This window comes from Lolium rigidum, chromosome 7, assembly GCF_022539505.1.
Source record: "Lolium rigidum isolate FL_2022 chromosome 7, APGP_CSIRO_Lrig_0.1, whole genome shotgun sequence".
NCBI lineage: Eukaryota > Viridiplantae > Streptophyta > Magnoliopsida > Poales > Poaceae > Lolium > Lolium rigidum.
In genome coordinates, this window is record NC_061514.1 from 142,406,682 (window position 1) to 142,432,812 (window position 26,131).

General features: G+C 41.3%; 1 protein-coding gene across 3 annotated transcripts; it reads right to left on the reverse strand.

Annotated features, from left to right (window-relative positions):
* Window positions 1-935: 935 nt before the first annotated feature.
* On the reverse strand, window positions 936-3,419 carry LOC124676318 (beta-fructofuranosidase, insoluble isoenzyme 3-like). Of its 3 annotated transcripts, none has more exons than XM_047212399.1 (8): window positions 3,254-3,419; window positions 3,077-3,085; window positions 2,604-2,997; window positions 2,013-2,502; window positions 1,766-1,924; window positions 1,406-1,650; window positions 1,216-1,309; window positions 936-1,124 (listed from the first exon to the last, which is right to left on the reverse strand). In XM_047212399.1, exons 1-8 carry the CDS (start codon window positions 3,417-3,419, stop codon window positions 936-938), a joined length of 1,746 nt encoding a protein of 581 aa, XP_047068355.1. The 3 variants fall into 3 exon arrangements, with proteins under 3 accessions (XP_047068355.1, XP_047068357.1, XP_047068356.1); XM_047212401.1 differs by having other exon boundaries at window positions 1,772-1,924; window positions 3,254-3,362; XM_047212400.1 differs by lacking the exon at window positions 3,077-3,085.
* Between the last annotated feature and the right edge of the window lie 22,712 nt (window positions 3,420-26,131).

Sequence of the window (26,131 nt, forward strand, 5' to 3'; positions counted from 1 at the left end):
TTGCATTTATTTTGTATGTATATCCACCAATCTGTTGGACAAGGCGACACCTAGGCACCGCTTAAGCATGCTTAGGTACTAGGCGATGGAAAAATGCTTCTCCTAGGGCATAAGCGGAAGTCTAGGCAGTGTAACCAAGAAATTGTCTTCCACAATAAGAAATCATGTCATACTTCATGATCGAGCTAGATGGGCATTATTATAAAGGTAGTTATTGTAAATTTACTCATTTACATGCTATAAATTAATGTTTACGCACATATAATAATAAATATACACACTTGATGGTATAAACTATGCCCACCAATAGGCTGCGCCAAGGCCGCTTAAGCATCGCCTAGGTACTAGGCCAATGCCAACCACCTCACTTACCCTAGCGCTTTTTCCAACCTCACCAAGACATGTCTAATTTTACCTATGTGATAGGTTTTTCTTATGCATTTGTGATATTGCTTTCCTAGATTAAACTTATTAAAAATTGCTTAAAATCAAACATATGTACCTGTTTTTTTTCGTTCACAAGAGGTAGGTACAAAATAGCTTGATGCTTGTGCTCTATTAGGCTCATATTACTATATTAGTACCTAAAATGTTCCCAAATGACATAGTAATAAAAGTTGTCCATGTAGAAGCGTAGCTTTCCAAGTACTCCTATGTAATTTGGAATTTGAGCCACATACTATTAACTCTAGGATCCTCAATTACTACTAGATATTTATTTATTCCCATGTTTCCTCGCGCACCAAGTGCTGCTACAAATACAATCACTCGTAGCAGAGAGCAATCTGAATTCTGAAACAAACCAGACCATTCATCTCGCTAACGATGCGTACACTAAACCTCGATAGGCAGCCTCCTAATTAATCTCAACAAAACAAAGAAGCTAGCTAGCTCGCTACGGCTAGGCTACTCCTACTCCTCGATGGGGCTAGCTGCTACTCCGGCTGGTTCATCGTTGGCGTCTTCATCTCCCACGCGTGCAGGTTCGTGACCTTGATCTCCGACTCGCCGTTATTGAAGACGAAGAGTTGCGCGTCGTCGCCGATGGCCTTCCTCGGGTAGACCCTGGTGAGGATGCACGTCTTGCCACCAGCTCCGAAGCTCTCCACCACGGAGTGGTCGATCTGAAACAAAGTGCGCCACATTGGTTAGATAGACCGCTCTTACGACATTGGTTTAATTGGCGAGAATGTGCACAGAGATAGTCGAGCGTACCAGTGTCCTTAGAGCGATCTTCTTGGTCTTGGCAATGTCGATGTTCACGAAGCCTGCAAAGGTCGGCCTGTAGATCTTTGACTCGTAGGACGACCTGTTCGATCAATGCGGAAGAGTAAATTAGGAATATTCTTCTTCTAAAATTGATCTATAATCTAATAATGCATGGAGAGTTATATATAGGGGTGACCTTGTAGGGTCATTGCACATGAGGACGACGTAGTTAGTGTCGTTGGTCTTGAACACCCTGAAGAAGACGGCCGTCCTCTCCTTGAGGTCGTCGGAGGCCAACAGCCAGAGCCCGAACGGCCCCACGCCGCCCTTGACGTGCGAGTTGAGCTTCTTGCACAGCCCCTGCGCGTCGGTCCGCCACGCCGGGTCGAACTTCTCCGCCTTGTCCAGGTTCTTGATCGCGAACGCCGCCTCCACGTCCGACTGCCATGCCATGCATAGCGGCGGCGCGAGTCGTCAGGATCAGGCTAACTAACCAAGTCTTGATATGCATGCATGCAATTAAGGTTCCGTTGTGTTTTGATTCAGGTTAACTGACCTGCACGGATTTGAATCCGGTGACCTTGAAGTAGTTGCCGCTCTTGACGGCCTTGTTGCTGACATTGACGTGGTTCCCGCGCAGCGACTTGATCTCCTCCACCGGCCACTGGATCAGCTGCCTACCGCTCCGCGATAGGAAGATCTTCCTCGGTATCGCCTGGAAATATTCAGCAACCATACGTCAGGATCTCAGTACGCGCTCGACCCGCTACATCACGATCTCTCATGTGATTTTATGTAGCGACCTGGATGCCAGCCCAGCCCTTTTGTCGGTCGTCGGGGACGGTGTCAGACTCGTTGGCCCATCCCCACAGCACTCGGCGCTTCTTGGCCGGGTCGAAGAAGGTCTTGGAGGCGTAGAAGTCGCCGTAGTCGTAGCGGAGGCCGTAGTCGTTGTCCGGGAAGAGGGGGTCCGGGGTGTAGCGGTCCTTGCCGTGGTCGTAGGTGCCGACGGTGTAGTACTCGTACCGCGTCAGGTCCAGGCTCACCTTCAGCACGTACTTCACCTCCTCCGCCACGGTGCGGTTGTGCAGCTCCGTCGTGTCCACGCCGCTCCGGTGGGGGCGGCTGCCACCGGCCACCGCCACGGGGTAGAAGTCCGGGCACTCCCACATCCCCGTGTCCCCCGCGTGCAGCGAGTGGTGCGCCTTCACCCAAATCTTGAAGTCCCGGCTCCGGTACAGTATCGCGATCCCCCTCATGTACTCCTTGCTGCCCACAATCAACCTCCAGTGTCTGCATTCGTGCAACACATATTTCATGTACTTACACCATACCCTCTCTACGTATGTATGTGTAACCTTTCATGCCCGGGTACAAATGTGATATGTACTTACCCGTCTGGCCCGTACCAGGCAGTGGTGGGATCACGGAAGGCGCTGGCGTTGATGCCCTCATCGGGGAAGATGATGGGGTTGTAGGTGGGCTTGATCCACTGGCGGAGGAAAGGGTCGGAGAGGTTGGCCGGGTAGGCCACGTTCTGCACCTGCCGCTCGCGGGGGTCGATGCCGGTGTACATGATGACGGGCATGCCGCTGGGCAGCACGGTGGCGGAGCCCGACCAGCAGCCCTTGACGTCGAACGGCTTGGACGGGTAGATCGCGGGCTCCAGCGCCACCCAGTCGATCAGGTCCGTCGACACCGAGTGCGCCCAAATGATGTTGCCCCACACGGCGCCCTTGGGGTTGTACTGGTAGAAGAGGTGGTACAAGCCCTTGTAATACATCGGCCCTGCACGCAAGCACACACGAATCAGGTAATTGTTTGATCCATTGAGATGATCGATTCCATATGACTGCATCGTACGTACCATTCGGATCTGATTGACCATTGCATCGTCGCCATGAGAAGTACGATCAATGCCATCCAACAACAAAGGCAACAAGAGATCAAAGAAACAACAAGAAATGAGTAAGAAATCCCTGATGATGCAAGGTATCAATACAAAAAGAATTTGGACGAAGAGTTGAACATCAATCTGACGTACCATTGATCCAATGCTTAGGAGGCTGGAAGTGGTACCCGGTGCGTAGCTCCTTGTCCACCTCCTTGGCCTCCAAAGACTGAAGCTCCGGGTAAACGATGTGCGATGCGCGCACCAAGGCCGCCCAACAGATCAGGGTCACAATCAACAGCGCCGCCGCCGTCCTCATGGCACTCACGCACCTCACTAGCTCAAGAAGACTACCAAGAGTGGAACGCTAAAACTGATGTGTGTGATATATGTCACACTCACACTCACACGCAGCTGCATCAGTATTTATAGGCACCAATGGATAGACATATGCACGCATGGACTGACTCAGTCCATTGTTGGATCGAGCTTTGAACAAATCTAACGCTACTCATTCCTCGTGGCTGGTTTAGGTTTAGGCGCGTAGGGCGTTGATTGGGAGTATTCTCTCCCTACGGTTCCGCTTCCTATTCAGCCGCGCGTGTGTGAACCTGGTAAGATTTGCACCGCGCATGCGGTGTAAATGCCGTACTACATGAGAGATAATTAGTTAGGAGCAGTTCAATAATATAAGCTATAGCTGGCTGTTGGCGGTAAGACTATCCATGATAGGGTATCATAGATAATATCATGCATTTCATATATGTAAAAAAACTGACGTGTCACTACAGTTAATGATGAGAGACAACATAATAGTATCATAGATAATAGACATTGTATCATATAGGGTTGAAAATGAAACGGAAACGGACGGAAACATGCTTTATCGTTTTTATTTCCCTCTATCTTGTCGGAATCGAAAACCCCGAAAACGAATATGAAAACGGAAATCATCGGATGTGAATACAAAATGGATACGTAGCGGATACGTTACGAAAATGGATATTGCCACAACACAATGCGTCATAATACCTTGATTTGTAGAGCGAAAGACACACATAAATAAAAAGACAATAAGACAAGATATATCACTTAACTTCGACAAGCGGCAATTCAACATAAAGTAACACACATAGTTTAACGGCTGCATGCACGCACAATTATACAAAGTGATTAGGGTTAGAGTAATTAGTGGACTTGGTACATGGCCAAGCCCAGTTTCATGTGTAAATGTAGGCTTACTAAATGCACGGGCCTCTCTAGGTTATATTTCCGGAAACATAATAGCACCTAGAACTAAAAAAATAATATCAAATAGATCTTTCTACGCAATTTTATATTGAGATTCTATAAATCAATAAGTACTCCGTTCCTTTAGGATAGGGTGTAAATATTTTTCTAGATTTTTCTCAAAAACGCGCATGGTGCAGTGAGTCGCTGCTCTTCCAAAACTACCCTCCCTCCCGTTTCACCCTCCCTCTCCTCTCTGCTCCGCCTTGTAATGGCACCATTCACTTCAAGGTTCTCTAGTGATGGAACAATCTTCACCAACATGGAGCTTCTCTAGCTGCCCCGAGTTTGCTGAGCGCTTCATCTCGAGGCACCGTAGCCTCAGCTCGTCGAGGTTCAAAACGAAGACCCCAATGCAGTTTGCAGCCAAGGTGCCCAGATCCGTCGCCAGAAGCGGCGACAATTGCCATGTCGATGGCAGAGTACACTCAGAGCTCGATCACGCACAACGATGCACTCCGTATCGCGAGCCAACATGGTAGTCGAGCAACCGAGCTCCTGGAGGCCTGCAACGTTGAAGGACTACGCCGCCGCTAAGGATTGTTCATTCCTTGCCTTGGCCTTGTTCGTTGACCCGCCCCTGGCGCCGGCCGATAGCTCACCGCCGCGGCGAGTGTCCTCCTTGCCGTCAACGCCACCCCCCCTTCATGGCCAAAGCCGCGGCTACCATCCTCAGCGCAGACAATACCCTCGATTCCGCCTTCCCCTACTCTTCGGAGACCGCGTGTGGACGACTTGTTTGGAGTGGCGCTCTGCCTCCGCAACGCCAAGCTGGGCAGCCGATGCACGTAAAATCCATACATGAACTTTGTCCTTTATTAACATGAGTTCCAACATATTTGCATCATATATGATGATAATACCATGTTTTACCGTTGATTTATTGGGATTTAACAATGATTTCCTTTATTTGGTTTATAACTTTGCAGAACAGAAAAACCCTGTTTTGTGTATTTTTCACTTTCAGAGAACTATATGGAGTCAATTTGAGCTAGGATTCCGGGGACGTCATTTTTTCACCAGAAGAAGCAAGATGGACTTTTGGAGCAGACCTAGAGAGGCCTAAGGGCCAAAAGATTTCAGGTGGCGCGCCACCTTGCTAGGGCGCGCCACCCCTATCTTTTGGCCGCTTATCGTCCAATTCGCTTGATTCTTTCGCGAACCGACGTATTTTGACTTAAAAATCACTATTTATATATGACGTCTAAGTGTTCTCTGGAGGAGAGCGCCGCAGAAACACAGAAACACGAAAATGGAGGCTACATCAGAGAAGATTGGAGGGGGAAACTCCGCCGGAGTCGCAACCGGAGGGATCTCAACCTTCTCCAACGTCTTCCTCATCATCACTATGATCAAGGGGGAGTAGTCCACCTCTGGACTACAGGTTTGTGGCGGTAGCTTGATCTATTTCTCTCATGTTCTTCATAGTTCTTAGTATCATATGAGCTACCCAACATGATTATGGTCATATATGTAATACCTATGTGGTGGATCTTTATTGTATGATATGATGCTATGAGATTTGACTCTACTTTTTGTAAGATGTATTGATAGATGCATATTATGTATCTCGTTCTTAAGTATTGGTTCTGATCCAACTTGTATGCAAGAACGTGTGTGGGGTGATGTGTATGTTAGATGGAATAACATGGTTTTAGTGATTGGATAGTGACAACAAATTCATGATCTATTATGGCTTTGCCTTTTATTTTGCTCTCTCACTGGGGATAAAGTGAATGCATGTGATAAGTTTGTCACGTGGCAAAAGTATTTGATATTCAAACATTATGCCAAAGTACTTATGGCTATACTCTGTTAATTCTTAATCCAAGATTGCATGAAGTTTATCCTATCTTGTGGTATAAGAGAGATGTGTTGCATAATCTCTATGTAAGGACGTGATGCCTATATAAATGTGTTTCTTACACATGTTGCGGAAATTCAATTTGGCTTCTGGGTGCGTATGCTCCCTCTACAAACAAAACATATTTCGAAGTGTGGAAAAATTTTGACAAAAAATTCTACATGTACATCTCCATAATATATGTGTATGCGTCAAGTTTCACGAAAAAATAATATTTTTGTGGCCTATGTAAAAGAGAAAACTTATCCGTGAAAAACATTGTTTCAGATGAATTTTGTCTTTTTACACACGTCACATGCTAAGTTCATTTTTTATGAAACGACTTTGTGAGCGCGTAGCACGTGAAGATATACGTGCGAATTTTTTGTTTCAATTTTTTGAAATTTAAAATATGTGTAAGATGCATTTCAAAATATAGGGAGCATATGCTCCCATGTTCCAAAACACCACTCCCCACATGTTGAAGTTATATTCTTTATATCTCATTGATGAATTGTTATTGTCAAGTACAACTTAAAAGAGAGAATAGTCAAGTGAACCCATGAACCCCGGTCCAATTTTAATCATAAGAAACGCATTTCCATTGCATTGATCTTACTTTTTATTTACAACACATTTTAATCTGAAAATACAAAAATACTTATCTATCTTATTTGCACACAAAACCCTAAAACAAATAAACCTTTACCTCTTTTACTTAGTTTACTTTACTTGTTTAGTTTACTTTACTCTATTTACTACTTTATTTTACTTTTACTTACACGAAACCTTGTGCTTAACAGCCACACGGTAGAGTTGAAGGCACAAGGCTTTATTTGATTTTGCAAGATTGCTAGAAGAATAGAGGGAGAGATAACTCTTTACTCCATTCCCCGAGAGTTCGATATAACCCTCAAGTCATCCTTGTGGGGAAAATAATCTCCTGATACAACACTCTGCACTTGGAGTCCCAACGTTATTAAGACTATTTTCTGGCACCATTGCCGGGGAGAGGGAATAGCATCTCACAACTGCATGTTCATCAAGCTAGGAGCACAACAATTTCCAAGGTGACTGCAAAGATATTTTCTAGCGCCGTCATCTTCATCATCAACTTAGTGCAAACACCCAACCTTGAGGAGGTTGCACAACTGTGAGCTCTCTTTTCTCTTATAGATTTTGCAAAGTACACTATTTGTCTTGTTTTTAGTCTTTACTTTCTAGTTCTTTTCATAAAATACAAAACACGTAAAAACTAGTATTGGTTTTCTTATAATAATTATGAATAGACAACGTAGAAAGTTGAAAATGGCAACATGGGGTTGCAGCCGTGTTGCCAACAAAAAATGATTAAAAAATAATGATCACAATCTATAATTCACGATTTGCTAATGGAAATGCCACAACCGCTGAATTGCATTTTTTATAGTTTCATAAACCTTGTGATAAATAAGGACTTCCATTATAGATGCTGGGGTGTGAATTAAGTTATTCCCACACTCCCTGATTGGATTGGCTAGAGTATGGTATGAAAATGTGCATGCAAAAGATTTAAAATTATGGTTCAATCTGAGGGCATCATTCCTGGAGAAATTTGGGGAGTGCACTCTTGAGCACCAAAAACTAATGCTTGACTTCAAAACAATTAGAAAATGAGAGTATCATTCAAGCTTGGAGAAGATTTAAAAAATTCACATGAAATTTAGAACATGGGATAAGAGATTGGATGCTATTAAATAGTTTTTACTTTGGCTTAAACCAACATAATAAGCGTCTCTTGGGCAATGAATCTGACATTCGCTTTATATTCAACAAGCCTTATGATGCGTTTATGATATTAGATGGAATGTTGGTAGAAGATAATATATATAGAAGTATAAAAAAATTCTGGAATCATGGATATGTTTGTCAAGCAAGAAATTGAAATTGAGGAAGAAGAAGATAATATTATTATACCGACTGAAGAAAAAGAAAATGCTACTATACTTATTAATGAAATAGAAGAAACTCTTATGCTTGCAAATGTTAAGCAAATAGAAGAAGTGAAAATGCTTAGTGAAGTAAGAGAACCATTATTAGATCTTGATAAGTGTAGCTTGCATGAATTAATTGTTGTTCTTGAAAAAATCTCTATGGATCCTATCATCAATGTTAATCAAGCTGGTTTTGGTTCTTATATTGCTAATTATGTTACTAAAGAGAAGATACAAACATATAAAAATGAAGCTATGATAACACCTAAGCTTGGGGATGATTATTGGATCCCCAAGATTTTAATTTCTATAGACAAAGAGACACACCATGCTATTCTAGATTTAGGATCTAGTGTCTCAGTTATATCTAAGAAGCTATATGATTTTCTTAATATTACAAACATGGAAAATGCTATATTGATATTTTACTTTCTGATTCAACTAAAAAAAGCATTAGGAAGAGTTAATGATGGTATGGTTGAATCGCAATTACATATGTACATGTAGATTTTATTGTCATGGACATGGGTAGCAATACCTCTAGTTCTATAATTCTTGGGAGACTATTTTTGAGAACCACAATGTCTATTATTGATTCAAAAAAAGGAAATGTTAAATTCCAATTCCCACATAAGAAGTGTATGGAGCACTTTCCAAGGAAGAAGGAGGTAGCACCAAGATTCAAGCTACCACATGATCTCCATACCACTTGAACAAAGTAAGTAAGCCTAACTATATGGCTATAAAGAAAGCGCTTTATGGGAGGCAACCCGATATGTTTTTGTTTTTATTTTCTTTCTACATGTTTTCTGTAGCATGCTATTTTTTTAGTTTACTCCCTAGTTTCTAAATAAAGTACCAAGTTTTTACCCATTTGGATCATAAAAAGTGCAAACAAATATGGAGTTGCTGATTCATGCGCTGCACTTTTTAGTGCACAATTTTTTATAATTTTTTTGTAACTCCTAAAATATTGATAAATTTACAGTAGCTGTAAATTTTCATCATCTATATGCATGTAGATTTGATAAAATTCCTGAAATGTTTAAATGGTCGAGAAAATTCAGTTTTGCTGCAGCAAACATTCTGGATAGATTATGTCTCTTAATGTTAGAACCATTCTTTTAAGTATCAAAATGATTTTTGCTTGAAAATTTTGATATACGACTGAGTAGAATATTATATGCTCTCTGGTTAATGAAGATATAATTTTATTTATGAATAAAATAGAAGCAACCATGATATCCTTTTACCACTAATGTCACCCCATAGAAAAGAATGGGAAGGAAGTTTTGTGTTGAAGTTTTTTCACAGGGAATGGAAGAACACCACACCAATAGAAATCCAAGAATGGTGAATACCACAAGCTTGGGAGGCCCAATGCACCCCGCTGGACATATATTAAAACTCTCAGTTTGCACACTTCTAAACTTTGTTTCTTGAGCAACATATAATTCTCGCTACAACTTGGAGCGTCCTTTATTTGTTTTGTGTCTAGTTTTGTTTTAAATTCAAGAATACCATCACATTGAATACTTTTATATTGTATATAGTACTACTTGGAGTAACATATAAACTCTCTATTCATGGATTCGTCAATAAAATAAGTTGCATACTATTAAAGTTGAAGAGGGATTGCAAAATTCAAAGCTGAAATTTATATTGTATATAGTACTACTAGTTTCAAATGCCTTATAGAGTGATGATGTGCTATGTTGCTTATTTAGTGCTACTTCTCACTAGTATACATAGATGTTTAATTTTAAGTGTCATTGTTTGATGATGAATGAATAGCTCTTTGGATACTATTGCATGCTTCTAGATCTCTTGCTAGCCAAAAGGAATGAATTCTCACACAAGCATAGACTTGTTTCCAATACCACTCAAACCCAAATGTCTATCATATCTACCTATATAGAACTTACTATTCCATGTATAGTATGTGTGTTATGCCTCCAACTATTTCAAAATATTCTTTTTTGTGTAATTTAAAGCTCATAGGTAAGTAAGGTGTGGAAGGAAAGCACCACTATGCATGTCATAGGTTTGACTGATTATGAGTGATGAGCTAGGTTGGAACCATGCTATCATGGAAAATACCTTTCAACATTGCACTTATATTTAAGTTGATCATCATGTACCTAGTTACTGGTGGCGATCTCGGATGAAATAAAAGTGGTTATCATATAAGAACTAGGGTATGCATATATGTTAGAGAAGTGCATTGGGGTACTAATTAGAAGCCATACCTACATGGTGGAAGTTTTAGCACGAGCATCCTCAAAACAGGAAGAGTGAAAAGAAATAGAAAAACAAAAAATTGAAAATAAATAAGATAGACATAAAAGAAAAAATATATAGAAAAAGTGTGTGAGAGAGAGAGAGTTAGAGAGGATGCTCACAAGACTGTTGTCCTTGTTGTCCCGGTATGGATGGCTTAAGATGAAGCTTTTAGTCCCCTTTTCTATTGTACATGCAGCATGTAGGTAACCCTTTGTGTTATTCTTGGTTAAAACAATATGTGAAAGGTCCGTGATAACCTAAAGTTGAGTAATACGAGGTTTGGTATTCTAAGTGTTGGGGTATGAGGCAATACTTACTTATAAGAAGTCAAACACATGAATCATAGGTGTCTCTAAAACAAAGAGATACATGGTACCCCACCCTTATGAGTATTGTTGAGAAGAATTGCATATCTCAAAACCTTATTTTATGCTCTTTTTATCTTATTATTTTGTTGGAGGACTAGCCGATGACCCACAAGTATAGGGGATCGCAACAGTCTTCGCGGGAAGTAAAACCCAATTTATTGATTTGACACAAGGGGAGACAAAGAATACTTGAAAGCCTTAACAATGGAGTTGTCAATTCAGCCGCACCTGGAAACAGTACTTGCTCGCAAGAGTTTATCAAGTAGTAACAGTTTTATAGCAAGTAGAAGTAGTAAAATAACAGAGCAGAGTAACAAAGACAACGAGTAGTGATTATAGTAAACAAGCAGGATTAAAATACCGTAAGCACGGGGACGGATAACGGGCGTTGCATGGATGAGAGAAACTCATGTAACAATCATAGCAGGGCATTTGCAGATAATAATAAAACGGTGTCCAAGTACAAAGCAATCAATAGGCATGTGTTCCAATTATAGTCGTACATGCTCGCAATGAGAAACTTGCACAACATCTTTTGTCCTACCAGCCGGTGGCAGCCGGGTCTCTAGGGAAACTACTGGATATTAAGGTACTCCTTTTAATAGAGTACCGGAGCAAAGCATTAACACTCCGTGAACACATGTGATCCTCACATCACTACCGTTCCCTCCGGTTGTCCCGATTTCTGTCACTTCGGGGCCATTGGTTCCGGACAGACGACATGTGTATACAACTTGCGGGTAAGACCATAAACAATGAATATCATGATGAAACAATAACATGTTCAGATCTGAGATCATGGCACTCGGGCCCTAGTGACAAGCATTAAGCATAACAAGTTGCAACAATATCATCAAAGTACCAATTACGAACACTAGGCACTATGCCCTAACAATCTTATGCTATTACATGACCAATCTCATCCAATCCCTACCATCACCTTCGACCTACAGCGGGGGAATTACTCACACATGGATGGGCGAAACATGGCTGGTTGATGGAGAGGCGTTGGCGGTGATGATGGCGATGATCTCCTCCAATTCCCCGTCCCGGCGGAGTGCCAGAACGGAGACTTCTGGCTCCCGAGACGGAGTTTCGCGATGTGGCGGCGTTCTGGAGGGTTTCTGGCGACTTCGACTTCTCCGCGTGCGTTTTTAGGTCGAGGCCGATAAGTAGTCCGAAGGAGGGCGTCGGAGGCCGGCCGAGGGGCCACACCATAGGGCCGCGCGGCCCCCTAGGCCGCGCCGCCTTATGGTGTGGGGCCCTCGGGCCTCCACTTGATTTGTCCTTCTGGCTCCGTCAGTATTCTGGGAAAATAGGGCCTTCTGTCAAAATCCCGAGGTTTTTCCTGAAAGTTGGATTTCTGCACAAAAAACGAGACACCAGAACAGTTCTGCTGAAAACAGCGTTAGTCCGTGTTAGTTGCATCCAAAATACACAAATTAGAGGCAAAACAACAGCAAAAGTGTTCGGGAAAGTAGATACGTTTTGGACGTATCAACTCCCCCAAGCTTAGCTTATTGCTTGTCCTCAAGCAATTCGGTTAACAACTGAGCGATAAAAGAACTTTCACGAACACATTTGTTCATATGATGTAAATATTCTCATGCTATGGCTAACACTTAGGCAGTTCATAATAAGATACATGCAAATAAGATCATCCAATAGCTATGTCAATCATGGAAAGGTACCAACAATTAATAATAAGCATCATGAACCATGTATATAAGCAGGATTGCAATGTTCATAAAAGAGTATGATAGAGTGGTATCTCGCTTGCCCATATTTGATCAGCAAAACATAAATGCTCGAGCACCTCTGAAGTTCATAGAAAGACTAGAAATAGTGATTGTCAAAGATAAAAGCATCAAAGTTATACCACAATCAATCATATTTTGAGACAAGCATATTACACTAAGAATGACGAGTTGTGCTCTCAAGAAAGTGCTCAAAGAAAGGATGGAGACACAACATAAAAGTAAAAGATTGACCCTTCGCAGAGGGAAGCGAGGGGATTAACATGCGCTAGAGCTTTTCATTTGTAAAGTAGGAGTAAAATTATTTTGAGAGGTGTTTGTTGTTGTAAACGAATGGTAATGGGTACACCAACTACCTCGCCAACCGGACTCCCAAGAGCGGCTCCCATGAATTATTTGCATGTTTATGTGGCACTCCTTCCAACCTTTCTTACACAAACCATGGCTAACCGAATCCTCGGGTGCCTGCCAACAATCACATACCATGAAGAAGTGCCTTTTTAGTTTAGTTTTATTATGATGATGACACTCCCCCCAACCTTTTCTTACACAAGCCATGGATAACCAAATCCTTCGGGTGCCGTCCAACAATCACAAACCATGGAGGAGTATCTATTTAAGTTAATTAATTCGGGACTGGGAATCCCATTGCCAGCTCTTTTTGCAAAATTATTGGATAAGCGGATGTGCCACTAGTCCATATGAGAGTCCGTCAAAAGTAAATGACAAGGTTGAAAGCTAAACACCACATACTTCCTCATGAGCTATATATGAAACATAAACACGAATTGAGAAGCATTTTGAAGGTTTTAAAGGTAGCGCATGAGAATTTACTTGGAATGGTTTGAAATGCCATGCATAGGTATTTATGGTGGACACTTTGGAACAACTTGGTTTTCAGGTGTTTGGAAGCACGAGCAGCGTTCCCGCTCAGTACAAGTGAAGGCTAGCAAAAGACTAGGGAGCGACAAATCAAGAGAGCAATAACTGTCATAATCATGCTTGCGGCAAAATAAATTAACTGAGGCATAAAAGTGATACAAGAACTCTGAAGCAATGTAAATCATTGAGGCTTAATTGACTCTTGTTCAGTCATATGCATGCGTGAGCATGTGCCAAGTTAATTCAAACGACTTATTCAGAGGAGGATACCACAATATCATACCTATCTATGAATAAAACAATGCAAGCAAATATCCATGACATGCTACTCATATTAATAAATTGGAGCTAAACATGAGAGATCATGAACTACTAGACTTTCTTAAATGACATATACCTCACATGAACCAACTAAGCATGCTCACATGGATGAGTATATGTACAAAAATGAAAACAAATAGAGTTCATACCAGCCTCTCACCACAATCAGATTGTCGAATATCGTCATCATTGCCTTTCACTTGTGTAGCTTGGATAATATGAAATGAAAACCACGCTCCAGCCACCGAAGACCATTGAACTCATAATAAACTTTACAAACCAAAGAAGAACAGCAAATATTTTTGGTGTTTTCGAATTTGAGAACAAGAACAAAAGGAAACAAGCAAACAAAGCAAAATCTTTTTGGGTTTTCTTATAGCAAACTAGCAATAGCAAATAAAGCGAAACAAATGCAAGAAACCAAGATAAACAAATGATGAAGAGAAACAACAGAAATATTTTTGGTCTTTTTGTGTTTTAGGAAAGAAACAAAGCAAGAACAAGAAAATGAAAACTAAAAGAAACACAGAAAAGCGAGATGGCAGAAATCTGCCAAAACCTGACAGCAGTACATAAATCGATTTTTACAAAAATCTTACGTTGCTCAGCTCGAAAAGTGTTCAACTAATGAAAGTTAGATAACAACCTGAGAAACCTGCACAAAAATTGGCAGCTCAAAATAACGTTCTGGCTGTGCGCACGAATTTTTCTAGTAACAGTCCAGAATCCGTTTTTAGGCAGCACTTCCCCAAATATCACCTCCCTCTCATTAGAAAACCACTCAAAGAGACTAAACAAGTATGTACAAGTATCCAGCAACCATAATATGCAAAGAATGAGTGATGCTGGTATACCTCCCCCCAAGCTTAGGCTTTTGGCCTAAGTGGAGTTCAATCCCATCGAGGGTCTGGGTTCCACGCCGGTGGATCATACATGGAGTAGTCATAATAAGGTACCGATGCAGACGAAAAACGTGGGGGTTCCTCATACCTAGCTTGTGGATGCGAAGAGCTCGCTGCATCGGATGACGAATCGAGGTGTTCCTCGGCCCCCTCCGTGTTGCCTCTTGCACGATGGCTTCCTCCCTCTATGTATGCATTAACTGCACTTTCCGTGACTGACCAATCCTCCCTGGAATCAAGGTTAAACAGAGAAGGTGCAGGAAATCCTACTAATTTTTCAACTTTCTTAGTCATTGTCCAAGATTTCTTGTAAAATGTTATTCTGTAAGACAGGTTTCTTAAATTAGACGAATCAGAAACAAATTCATGCTTAATCATGGAGACTATGTCAAGTTTCTCTATGGGGAGCCGAATATCAAGATGGTGAGGTTCTACATTATGCATAGTTAATAAGCGAGAGGCGATGAGACCTCCACAAATTCCTCCTTTCTCACGGTTAGTAGCAAGTCTGTTGGCTATCAAAGCTCCCAAGTTATAAGTCCTATTACCTTATAATGCAGCAGCTAGAAAGGCTAGATCCTGGATAGATACTTTACTTCCATTCTTTGTTGCTAGAACGCACTTGGTAATGAAATAAGCAAAGTAACGAATAGCTGGGAAATGAATGCTACTGATTTTACCACCATCCTCTGAGAAGCTTCTTCCATGACAAATCATCTTGAAGAGGTCCAAGAACTCTTGCGGCGATCCCTTTATCTTCTCGCATGATCCCCACTGCGGCACTCTGATTGCTGCACAAAAATCATTGAATGGCAAGTTGACAGTTTTATTATAAATTTTGTACTGAACCATGGGGTTAAATCGTGACCAATTGAATTTAAAATCTTGCACTACTGACATAGTCAGCTTTGCATATTGGCATGGTTCACCATCAACAAAATCATCCAATCCCGCACGAGAGATTAGTCTTTGAACATCTTGTAAAATCCCCGCACTTCTCATAAAATCCACGCATGGGTAATAAGCGGGGTATACTCCTTCTTCTCGGTGAACTCTCATGACCTGTTGCACCTCTAATTCTTGTTGGTTAAGTTGGTGCCTACTCCCTTCCATTTTCTGAAATTTTTCAACAAACAATATAAAACTTGATTTGGTGACATATAATTGAGGGAAACTACCATAAGAACTTGCTAAAGTACTAATCATGCATCAAAACTAATTTCTACCACTTAGAACAAGCATGCAAGCTCACTAAACATGTTACCTACAGCAGCAAAATATGCAAGATATACTCCACCAAACAAAATTCTATTTGGATAATCGAAGGAGTCACATACCAAAGAGCAAATGTGCCAAATTTAGACAGAAATCACGGGCTGAGCAAAGAGATCGAGAAATCCTGAGCTCTTGAGCAAAAACGCGAGTGAGAGAAAGCTGGTTCGAGTTTTTTCGGGAGAGAGAAGATGCTGGGAGAAAGAGATGAAATAATGGGGCAAAGGGGGGCCCACACCACAGGGTGGCGCGCCCACCTCCTTGGCCGCGCCGGCTGGTGGTGTGGCACCCTGTGGTGCCCCACAGGTCATCCTCTGGTGCTCCCAGGTGCCTCTTCGAAAAATAGGAACAACGGTATAATTTTTGTGAATTTTTTGAAAACTTTGAAAAATGCACATTTCTGGGTGTTAAGTTTATTATTACTGGCCAGGATTTTTTTTTTGAAAACTCTAATTAACTAAGGAACTTTGAAAAATAAAAGTGCTACAGCAACTAGAGCAAATGGAGGAAGAAAGAAATGTTGTTTACCTCCTCTATGCATATAAAAAGTATTTGTTAACAAGGTTGATCAAGTCTTGCCACCAAATAAATTTTACATAGCATATGAAGAAATAACCCTCAAATCAATCATGTTACCTTGAATTGTATTGATATGGATCCAATCATAAGAGTTTGATATTCTTCTTTAGGCTCATATATAGGACAATCGATAGTTCCAACTTTGATAGTTCTCACATTAGAAATAGTATTAACTCCGCACGCTTTCTCAATCCTCTTGGGAAAATAAACGGTATGCTCCCTATCATCAACATTGAAAGTAACCTTTCCTTTATTGCAATCAATAACAGCCCCTGCGGTGTTAAGAAAAGGTCTCCCAAGAATAATAGACATATTATCATCTTCGAGCATTTCCAACACAACAAAATCAGTTAATATCAAGCAGTTATTAGTAACTTGAACAGGAACATCCTTACATATAGCAACAGGAATAGCAGTAGATTTATCAGCCATTTGCAAAGATATATCAGTAGGTATCAACTTATCTAAGTAAAGTCTCTTATAAAGAGAAAAAGGCATAACACTAACACCGGCTCCCAAGTCACATAGAGCAGTTTTAACATAATTATTCTTAATAGAACAAGGAATAGTAGGTATACCTGGGTCGCCCAACTTCTTTGGAACTTTGCCATTGAAAGAGTAATTAGCAAGCATAGTGGAAATTTCCTCATTGGGGATTTTACTTTTGTTAGTAACAATATCTTTCATATACTTTAAATAAGGAGGCAATTTAATAGCATCAGTCAAAGGGATTTGCAAGAATAAAGGTTTCATCCAATCACAAAAATTATTATAGTGTTCTTCTTCCTTTGATTTTAGTTTCTTAGCAGGAAAAGGCATTTGCTTTTGAACCCAAGGTTCTCTTTCATTACCATGTTTCTTGATGGCGTGTATTTCACACGTTCGTTGGGGAACCCTAAGAGGAAGGTATGATGCACACAGCAGCAAGTTTTCCCTCAGAAAGAAACCAAGGTTTATCGAACCAGGAGGAGCCAAGAAGCACGTTGAAGGTTGATGGCGGCGGGATGTAGTGCGACGCAACACCAGAGATTCCGGCGCCAACGTGGAACCTGCACAACACAACCAAAGTACTTTTCCCCAACGAAACAGTGAGGTTGTCAATCTCACCGGCTTGCTGTAACAAAGGATTAACCGTATTGTGTGGAAGATGATTGTTTGCAGAGAAAACAAGTAAAAACAAGTATTGCAGCAGATTTGTATTTCAGTATTAAAGAATGGACCGGGGTCCACAGTTCACTAGAGGTGTCTCTCCCATAAGATAAAAGCATGTTGGGTGAACAAATTACAGTCGGGCAATTGACAAATAGAGAGGGCATAACAATGCACATACATGTCATGATAAGTGCAGTTAGATAGAATTTTGAGGCAGTGCCTCTGGAGAGACAAGGAAGGTGAGCCAACGCAATCTTTAGCTGCTTGGGAAATGATTTGTAAGCCCAAGATGAGAGGTGGTCTAGGTGTTGTCAACTTCCAAAAGCAGAATGCAGCCTTGCTTATTAAATTTTTGGATAAGTTCTATAATAAAAGAGACTTGCCTTGGGTAAGATTAATCCGGGAGAATCACTATAATGGGAGGGTACCTCATGCTCGAAAATTTGTGTGGCTCATTTTGGTGGAAGGATGTGCTTAGGCAAGTGGATAATTTTAGGGCTGTTGCCCAAGTGAAATTGGGCACTGGGGATACTTTTCTCGTTTTGGACGGATAACCGGCTATTGGATGATGGTGTGGTGGTTACTGCAGAATAAGTTTCCCAGGTTATTTTCTTTTGTTCTCAGAAAGGAGATAATGGCAGCAGAGGTATATGCTATGGAGGATATAACAGAATTATTCTATACTCCATTGTCTCGATCATGCTTTTGCGAGTTGCGAGCAACTTAGGGTGATAATGCAAGCAAATCCTATTTCTGGAGATATCGATAAATGGACTTATTGTTGGGGTGGTGACTATACATCTGCTAAGTTCTACTACCATATTCACAAACACATGAAGGTGTCTAAAGTTTATGAGTGGATCTGGAAGTCTAGTTGCATGATGAAAATTAAGGTTTTTGCTTGGCTCCTTTTGGTGGATCGTTTGAATACAAAGGATTTATTAAAGCGTCGGCATTGGCATGTTACTGATGTTTATCACTGTGAATTGTGTCCTTTGCATATCCATGAGGATAGGATTCATCTGTTCTTTGAATGTAACTTCAGTGTCAGGATTTGGAATTACTTGCAGTTTGATTGGAGAAATTATGATGATCTACAGATGGTGATAGCTCATGCTAGGAAGGATTTTGCGAAGCCATTTTTTATGGAGGTTCTAATGTCTGGTGCTGTTGGCATATCCGGATTATCGGGAATGGGAAAATTTTCGAGAGAGAGAGACCCACCTTTGCAAGGTGGAAGGCAGGATTTTTACATGATGCTTTGTTGTTGAGGCATAGAATAAAAGTTAAGCATAGAGACAGTTTGCTAGATTGGATTAGGTCTCCGCCTTAGAGTCTAAATCTTTGGTTAGGTAGGGTTCTCTTTCTCTTTTATTTTCTCCTGTTTGTACATAAGACTCTTTTGATTTTGAAATAAATTTTGGCTGTGGGGCTGTTGCCTCACAGTGGTTGGTTGGTCAAAAAAATTGGGCATTACGACAAAGTACATAGACCGCCATCCAACTGCATCTATGCCTAAAAAGTCCACCTTCAGGTTATCGTCCGAACCCCCTCCGGTATTAAGTTGCTATACAACAGACAATTGCATTAAGTATGGTGCGTAATGTAATCAACAACTACATCCTCGGACATAGCGCCAATGTTTTATCCCTAGTGGCAACAGCACAACACAACCTTAGAACTTTCGTCACTGTCCGAGGTGTCAATGCAGGCATGAACCCACTATCGAGCATAAATACTCCCTCTTGGAGTTAAGAGCAAAAACTTGGCCAGAGCCTCTACTAATAACGGAGAGCATGCAAGATCATAAACAACACATATGTAATAACTTGATAATTAACATAACATGGTATTCTCTATCCATAGGATCCCGACAAACACACATATTGTATTACAGATAGATGATCTTGATCATGTTAGGCAGCTCACAAGATCCAACAATGAAGCACAATGAGGAGAAGACAACCATCTAGCTACTGCTATGGACCCATAGTCCAGGGGTGAACTACTCACTCATCACTCCGGAGGCGACCATGGCGGTGTAGAGTCCTCCGGGAGATGAATCCCCTCTCCGGAAGGGTGCCGGAGGAGATCTCCAGAATCCCCCGAGATGGGATTGGCGGCGGCGGCGTCTCTGGAAGGTTTTCCGTATCGTGGTTTTTTCGCATCAGGGGTTTCGCGACGGGGGCTTTAAGTAGGCGGAAGGGCAGAGTCGGAGGGCTGACGAGGGGCCCACACCACAGGGCGGCGCGGCCCCCTCTGGCCGCGCGGCCCTATGGTGGCGGCGCCTCGTCGCCCCACTTCGTATCCCTTTCGGTCTTCTGGAAGGTTCGTGGCAAAATAGGACCCTGGGTCTTGATTTCGTCCAATTCCGAGAATATTTCGTTACTAGGATTTCTGAAACCAAAAACAGCGAGAAAACGAAGAACTGGCTCTTCGGCATCTTGTTAATAGGTTAGTTCCGGAAAATGCACGAATATGACATAAAGTGTGCATAAAACATGTAGGTATCATCAATAATATGGCATGGATCATAAGAAATTATCGATACGTCGGAGACGTATCAGCATCCCCAAGCTTAGTTCTCGCTCGTCCCGAGCGAGTAAAACGATAACAAAGATAATTTCGAAGTGACATGCCATCATAACCTTGATCATACTATTTGTAAACATATGTAATGAATGCAGCGATCAAAACAATGGTAATGACATGAGTAAACAAGTGAATCATAAAGCAAAGACTTTTCATGAATAGTACTTCAAGACAAGCATCAATAAGTCTTGCATAAGAGTTAACTCATAAAGCAATAAATCAAAGTAAAGGTATTGAAGCAACACAAAGGAAGATTAAGTTTCAGCGGTTGCTTTCAACTTGTAACATGTATATCTCATGGATAATTGTCAATATAGAGTAATATAACAAGTGCAATATGCAAGTATGTAGGAATCAATGCATAGTTCACACAAGTGTTTGCTTCTTGAGGTGGAGAGAGATAGGTGAACTGACTCAACATAAAAGGTAAAAGAATGGTGCTTCAAAGAGGAAAGCATCGATTGCTATATTTGTGCTAGAGCTTTTATTTTGAAAACATGAAACAATTTTGTCAACGGTAGTAATAAAGCATATGAGTTATGTAAATTATATCTTACAAGTTGCAAGTCTCATGCATAGTATACTAATAGTGCCCGCACCTTGTCCTAATTAGCTTGGACTACCGGATCTTTGCAATGCACATGTTTTTACCAAGTGTCACAATGGGGTACCTCCATGCCGCCTTTACAAAGGTCTAAGGAGAAAGCTCGCATTTTGGATTTCTCGCTTTTGATTATTCTCAACTTAGACATCCATACCGGGACAACATGGACAACAGATAATGGTCTCCTCTTTAATGCATAAGCATGTGACAACAATTATTATTCTCATATGAGATTGAGGATGTATGTCCAAAACTGAAACTTCCACCATGATTCATGGCTTTAGTTAGCGGCCCAATGTTCTTCTCTAACAATATGCATGCTCCAACCATTAAGGTGGTAGATCTCTCTTACTTCGGACAAGACGGACATGCATAGAAACTCACATGATATTCAACAAAGAATAGTTGATGGCGTCCCCGTAAACATGGTTATCGCACAACAAGCAACTTAATAAGAGATAAAGTGCATAAGTACATATTCAATACCACAATAGTTTTTAAGCTATTTGTCCCATGAGCTATATATTGCAAAGGTGAATAATGGAATTTTAAAGGTAGCACTCAAGCAATTTACTTTGGAATGGCGGATAAATACCATGTAGTAGGTAGGTATGGTGGACAAAATGTCATAGTGGTTGGCTCAAGTATTTTGGATGCATGAGAAGTATTCCCTCTCGATACACGGTTTAGGATAGCAAGGTTATTTGAAACAAACACAAGGATGAACGGTGCAGCAAAACTCACATAAAAGACATATTGTAAACATTATAAGATTCTACACCGTCTTCCTTGTTGTTCAAAACTCAATACTAGATGTTATCTAGACTCTAGAGAAACCAAATATGCAAACCAAATTAGCAAGCTCTAAGTGTTTCTTCATTAATGGGTGCAAAGTATATGATGCAAGAGCTTAAACATGAGCACAACAATTGCCAAGTATCAAATTATCCAAGACATTTTAGAATTACTACATGTAACATTTTCCAATTCCAACCATATAACAATTTAACGAAGAAGAAACTTCGCCATGAATACTATGAGTAGAGCCTAAGGACATACTTGTCCATATGCTACAGCGGAGCGTGTCTCTCTCCCATAAAGTGAATGCTAGGATCCATTTTATTCAAACAAAACAAAAACAAAAACAAACCGATGCTCCAAGCAAAGTGCATAAGATGTGACGGAATAAAAATATAGTTTCAGGGGAGGAACCTGATAATGTTGTCGATGAAGAAGGGGATGCCTTGGGCATACCCAAGCTTAGACACTTGAGCCTTCTTAGAATATGCAGGGGTGAACCACCGGGGCATCCCCAAGCTTAGAGCTTTCACTCTCCTTGATCATATTGCATCATACTCCTCTCTTGATCCTTGAAAACTTCCTCCACACCAAACTCGAAACAACTCATTAGAGGGTTAGTGCACAATAAAAATTCACATGTTCAGAGGTGACACAATCATTCTTAACACTTCTGGACATTGCATAAAGCTACTGGACATTAATGGATCAAAGAAATTCATCCAACATAGCAAAAGAGACAATGCGAAATAAAAAGGCAGAATCTATCAAAACAGAACAGTCCGTAAAGATGGATTTTATTAGGGCACCAGACTTGCTCAAATGAAAATGCCCAAATTGAGTGAAAGTTGCGTACATATCTGAGGATTATGCACGTAAATTGGCTTAATTTTCTGAGCTACCTACAGGGAGGTAGACCCAGATTCGTGACAAGCAAAGAAATCTGGAACTGCGCAATGAATCCAAATCTAGTACTTACTTTACTATCAAAGACTTTACTTGGCACAACAAAACTCAAAACTAAGATAAGGAGAGGTTGCTACAGTAGTAAACAACTTCCAAGACTCAAATATAAAACAAAAATACTGTAGTAAAAACATGGGTTGTCTCCCATAAGCGCTTTCTTTAACGCCTTTCAGCTAGGCGCAGAAAGTGTATATCAAGTGTTATCGAAGGGTGGTGCACCTACAGCGGGGTTTGGAGTTTTCTCAACCATGCATAGTATATTGGATACATAAGTTTCAGCGTCTCCCTTTTCATTAGTCTTGGGCTTGCTACTCTCATCGAACAAATTTTCAGGAACAAGCCAAGCATAGTTATGTTCTAGTGCATCATTCATAGCTAGGAGTTTACATGGTATTGGTGCTTTGATCTCCCCACCATCATTAGCATTATCAGTATATTTCATTCTATACATATCCATTTTTTCAAGTGTTCTTTTAAAGTCGGTATAAAAGCCAAGCCTCTTATGCTTAATAAAAACTTTCCTAGCTTCTATGGCTATATCTTCAAATTCTCGCACTAAGACTTTTAGAACAAAATCTCTCTTCTCTCCCCGCTCCATATCAGAAAGTGTAAGAAACATGTGTTGTATCATGGGGTTGAGACTAATAAATCTAGCTTCCATCATGCGCACCAAACAAACAGAGGCATCTTCATAAGTAGGGACAGCTTTTGCAAGTGGTATATCTTCAAGATCTTCATGCATACTAACATGGGTGAAAAATTCTTCTATATTATCTCTTCCAATTATAGACCCTTGTCCCACAGGTATATCTTTTACAGTAAAATTAAGAGGAAACATGTTGAAATAAGTAAAGCAAATGCAAGTAACTAATTTTTTTGTATTTTTGATATAGAGTGCAAGACAATAAATAAAGTAAAGCTAGCAACTAATTTTTTTTGTGTTTTGATATAATGCAGCAAACAAAGTAGTAAATAAAATAAAGCAAGACAAAAACAAAGTAAAGAGGTTGGGAAGTGGAGACTCCCCTTGCGACGTGTCTTGATCTCCCCGGCAACGGCGCTGGAAAATATGCTTGATGGCGTGTATTTCACACGTTCGTTGGGGAACCCCAAGAGGAAGGTATGATGCGCACAAGCAGCAAGTTTTCCCTCGAAAGAAACCAAGGTTTATCGAACCAGGGAGGAGCCAAGAAGCACGTTGAAGGTTGATGGCGGCGGGATGTAGTGCGGCGCAACACCGGAGATTCCGGCGCCAACGTGGAACCTGCACAACACAACCAAAGTACTTTGCCCCAACGAAACAAGTGAGGTTGTCAATCTCACCGGCTTGTCTGTAACAAAGGATTAACCGTATTGTGTGGAAGATGATTGTTTGCGAGAGAAAACGAGTAAAAACAAGTATTGCAGCAGATTTGTATTTCAGTATTAAAGAATGGACCGGGGTCCACAGTTCACTAGAGGTGTCTCTCCCATAAGATAAAAGCATGTTGGGTGAACAAATTACAGTCGGGCAATTGACAAATAGAGAGGGCTGATGTCTACGGGAGCTTCTATTCTTGTAGACAGTGTTGGGCCTCCAAGAGCAGAGGTTTGTAGAACAGCAGCAAGTTTCCCTTAAGTGGATTACCCAAGGTTTATCGATCTCAGGGAGGAAGAGGTCAAAGATATCCCTCTCATGCAACCCCGCAACCACAAAGCAAGAAGTCTCTTGTGTCCCCAACACACCTAATAGGTGCACTAGTTCGGCGAAGAGATAGTGAAATACAGGTGGTATGAATAAGTAGTAGCAACGGCACCAGAAAAGTGCTTTGCCCAGGATAGTAAACAAGCAAGTAGTAACGCAGCGAGTAGTAACGCTAGAGAAACAAGTAAACAAGCAGCAATAACAGTATTTAGGAACAAGGCCTAGGGATTACACTTTCACTAGTGGACACTCTCAACATTGATCACATAACAGAATAGATAAATGCATACTCTACACTTTTGTTGGATGATGAACACATTGCGTAGGATTACACGAACCCTCAATGCCGGAGTTAACAAGCTCCACAATAATGCTCATATTTTAGTAACCTTTAGTGTAAGATAGATCAAAAGACTAAACCAAGTACTAACATAGCATGCACACTCGTCACCTTCATGCATATGTAGGAGGAATAGATCACATCAATATTATCATAGCAATAGTTAACTTCGCAATCTACAAGAGATCATGATCATAGCATAAACCAAGTACTAACACGGTGCACACACTCGTCACCTTTGCACACATGCAGGAGGAATAAAACTACTTTAATAACATTGCTAGAGTAGCACATAGATAAATTGTGATACAAACACATTGCAATCATGAAGAGATATAAATAAGCACCTCACTATGCCATTCAACAGTGAATAAGTATTCTGTGAAATATAGCCTAAGAGACCCACACGGTGCACACACTTGTCACCTTTACACACGTGGGACAAGGAGTCTCCGGAGATCACATAAGTAAAACGCACTTGACTAGCATAGTGACATCTAGATTACAAGCATCATCATATGAATCTCAATCATGTAAGGCAGCTCATGAGATTATTGTATTGAAGTACATAGGAGAGAGATGAACCACATAGCTACCGGTACAGCCCCGAGCCTCGATGGAGAACTACTCCCTCCTCATGGGAGCATCAGCGGTGATGAAGATGGCGGTGGAGATGGCAGCGGTGTCGATGGAGAAGCCTTCCGGGGGCACTTCCCCGCTCCGGCAGGGTGCCGGAACAGAGACTCCTGCCCCCCAGATCTTGGCTTCGCGATGGCGGCGGCTCTGGAAGGTTTTTTCGTATCGTGGTTTTTCGTCTCAGGGTTTTCGCGACGGAGGCTTTATATAGGCCAAGAGGCGGCGCAGGAGGGTCGAAGGGGTGGCCACACCATATGGCGGCGCGGCCAGGGCCTGGGCCGCGCCGGCCTATGGTCCGGGGGCCCGATGCCCCCCTCCGGTCCTTCCCGGGTGTTCTGGATGCTTCCGGTGAAAATAGGAACCTGGGTCTTCGTTTCGTCCAATTCCGAGAATATTTCGTTACTAGGATTTCCGAAACCAAAAACAGACAGAAAACGTGAACCGGCTCTTCGGCATCTTGTTAATAGGTTAGTTCCAGAAAATGCACGAATATGACATAAAGTGTGCATAAAACATGTAGGTATCATCAATAATATGGCATAGAACGTAAGAAATTATCGATACGTCGGAGACGTATCAAGCATCCCCAAGCTTAGTTCTGCTCGTCCCGAGAGTAAAACGATAACAAAGATAATTTCTGAAGTGATATGCCATCATAACTTTGATCATACTATTTGTAAACATATGTAGTGGATGCAGCGATCAAAACAATGGTAATGACATGAGTAAACAAGTGAATCATAAAGCAAAGACTTTTCATGAATAGTACTTCAAGACAAGCATCAATAA

Coding starts and splice junctions, on each gene's coding strand:
- LOC124676318 (XM_047212399.1), bottom strand. CDS start 3,419: ATGAGGACGGCGGCGGCGCTGTTGATTGTGACCCTGATCTGTTGGGCG. Junction 2,503..2,603: donor GCCTGGTACGGGCCAGACGG/GTAAGTACATAT, acceptor GCACGAATGCAG/ACACTGGAGGTTGATTGTGG. Junction 1,925..2,012: donor AGGGCTGGGCTGGCATCCAG/GTCGCTACATAA, acceptor GAATATTTCCAG/GCGATACCGAGGAAGATCTT.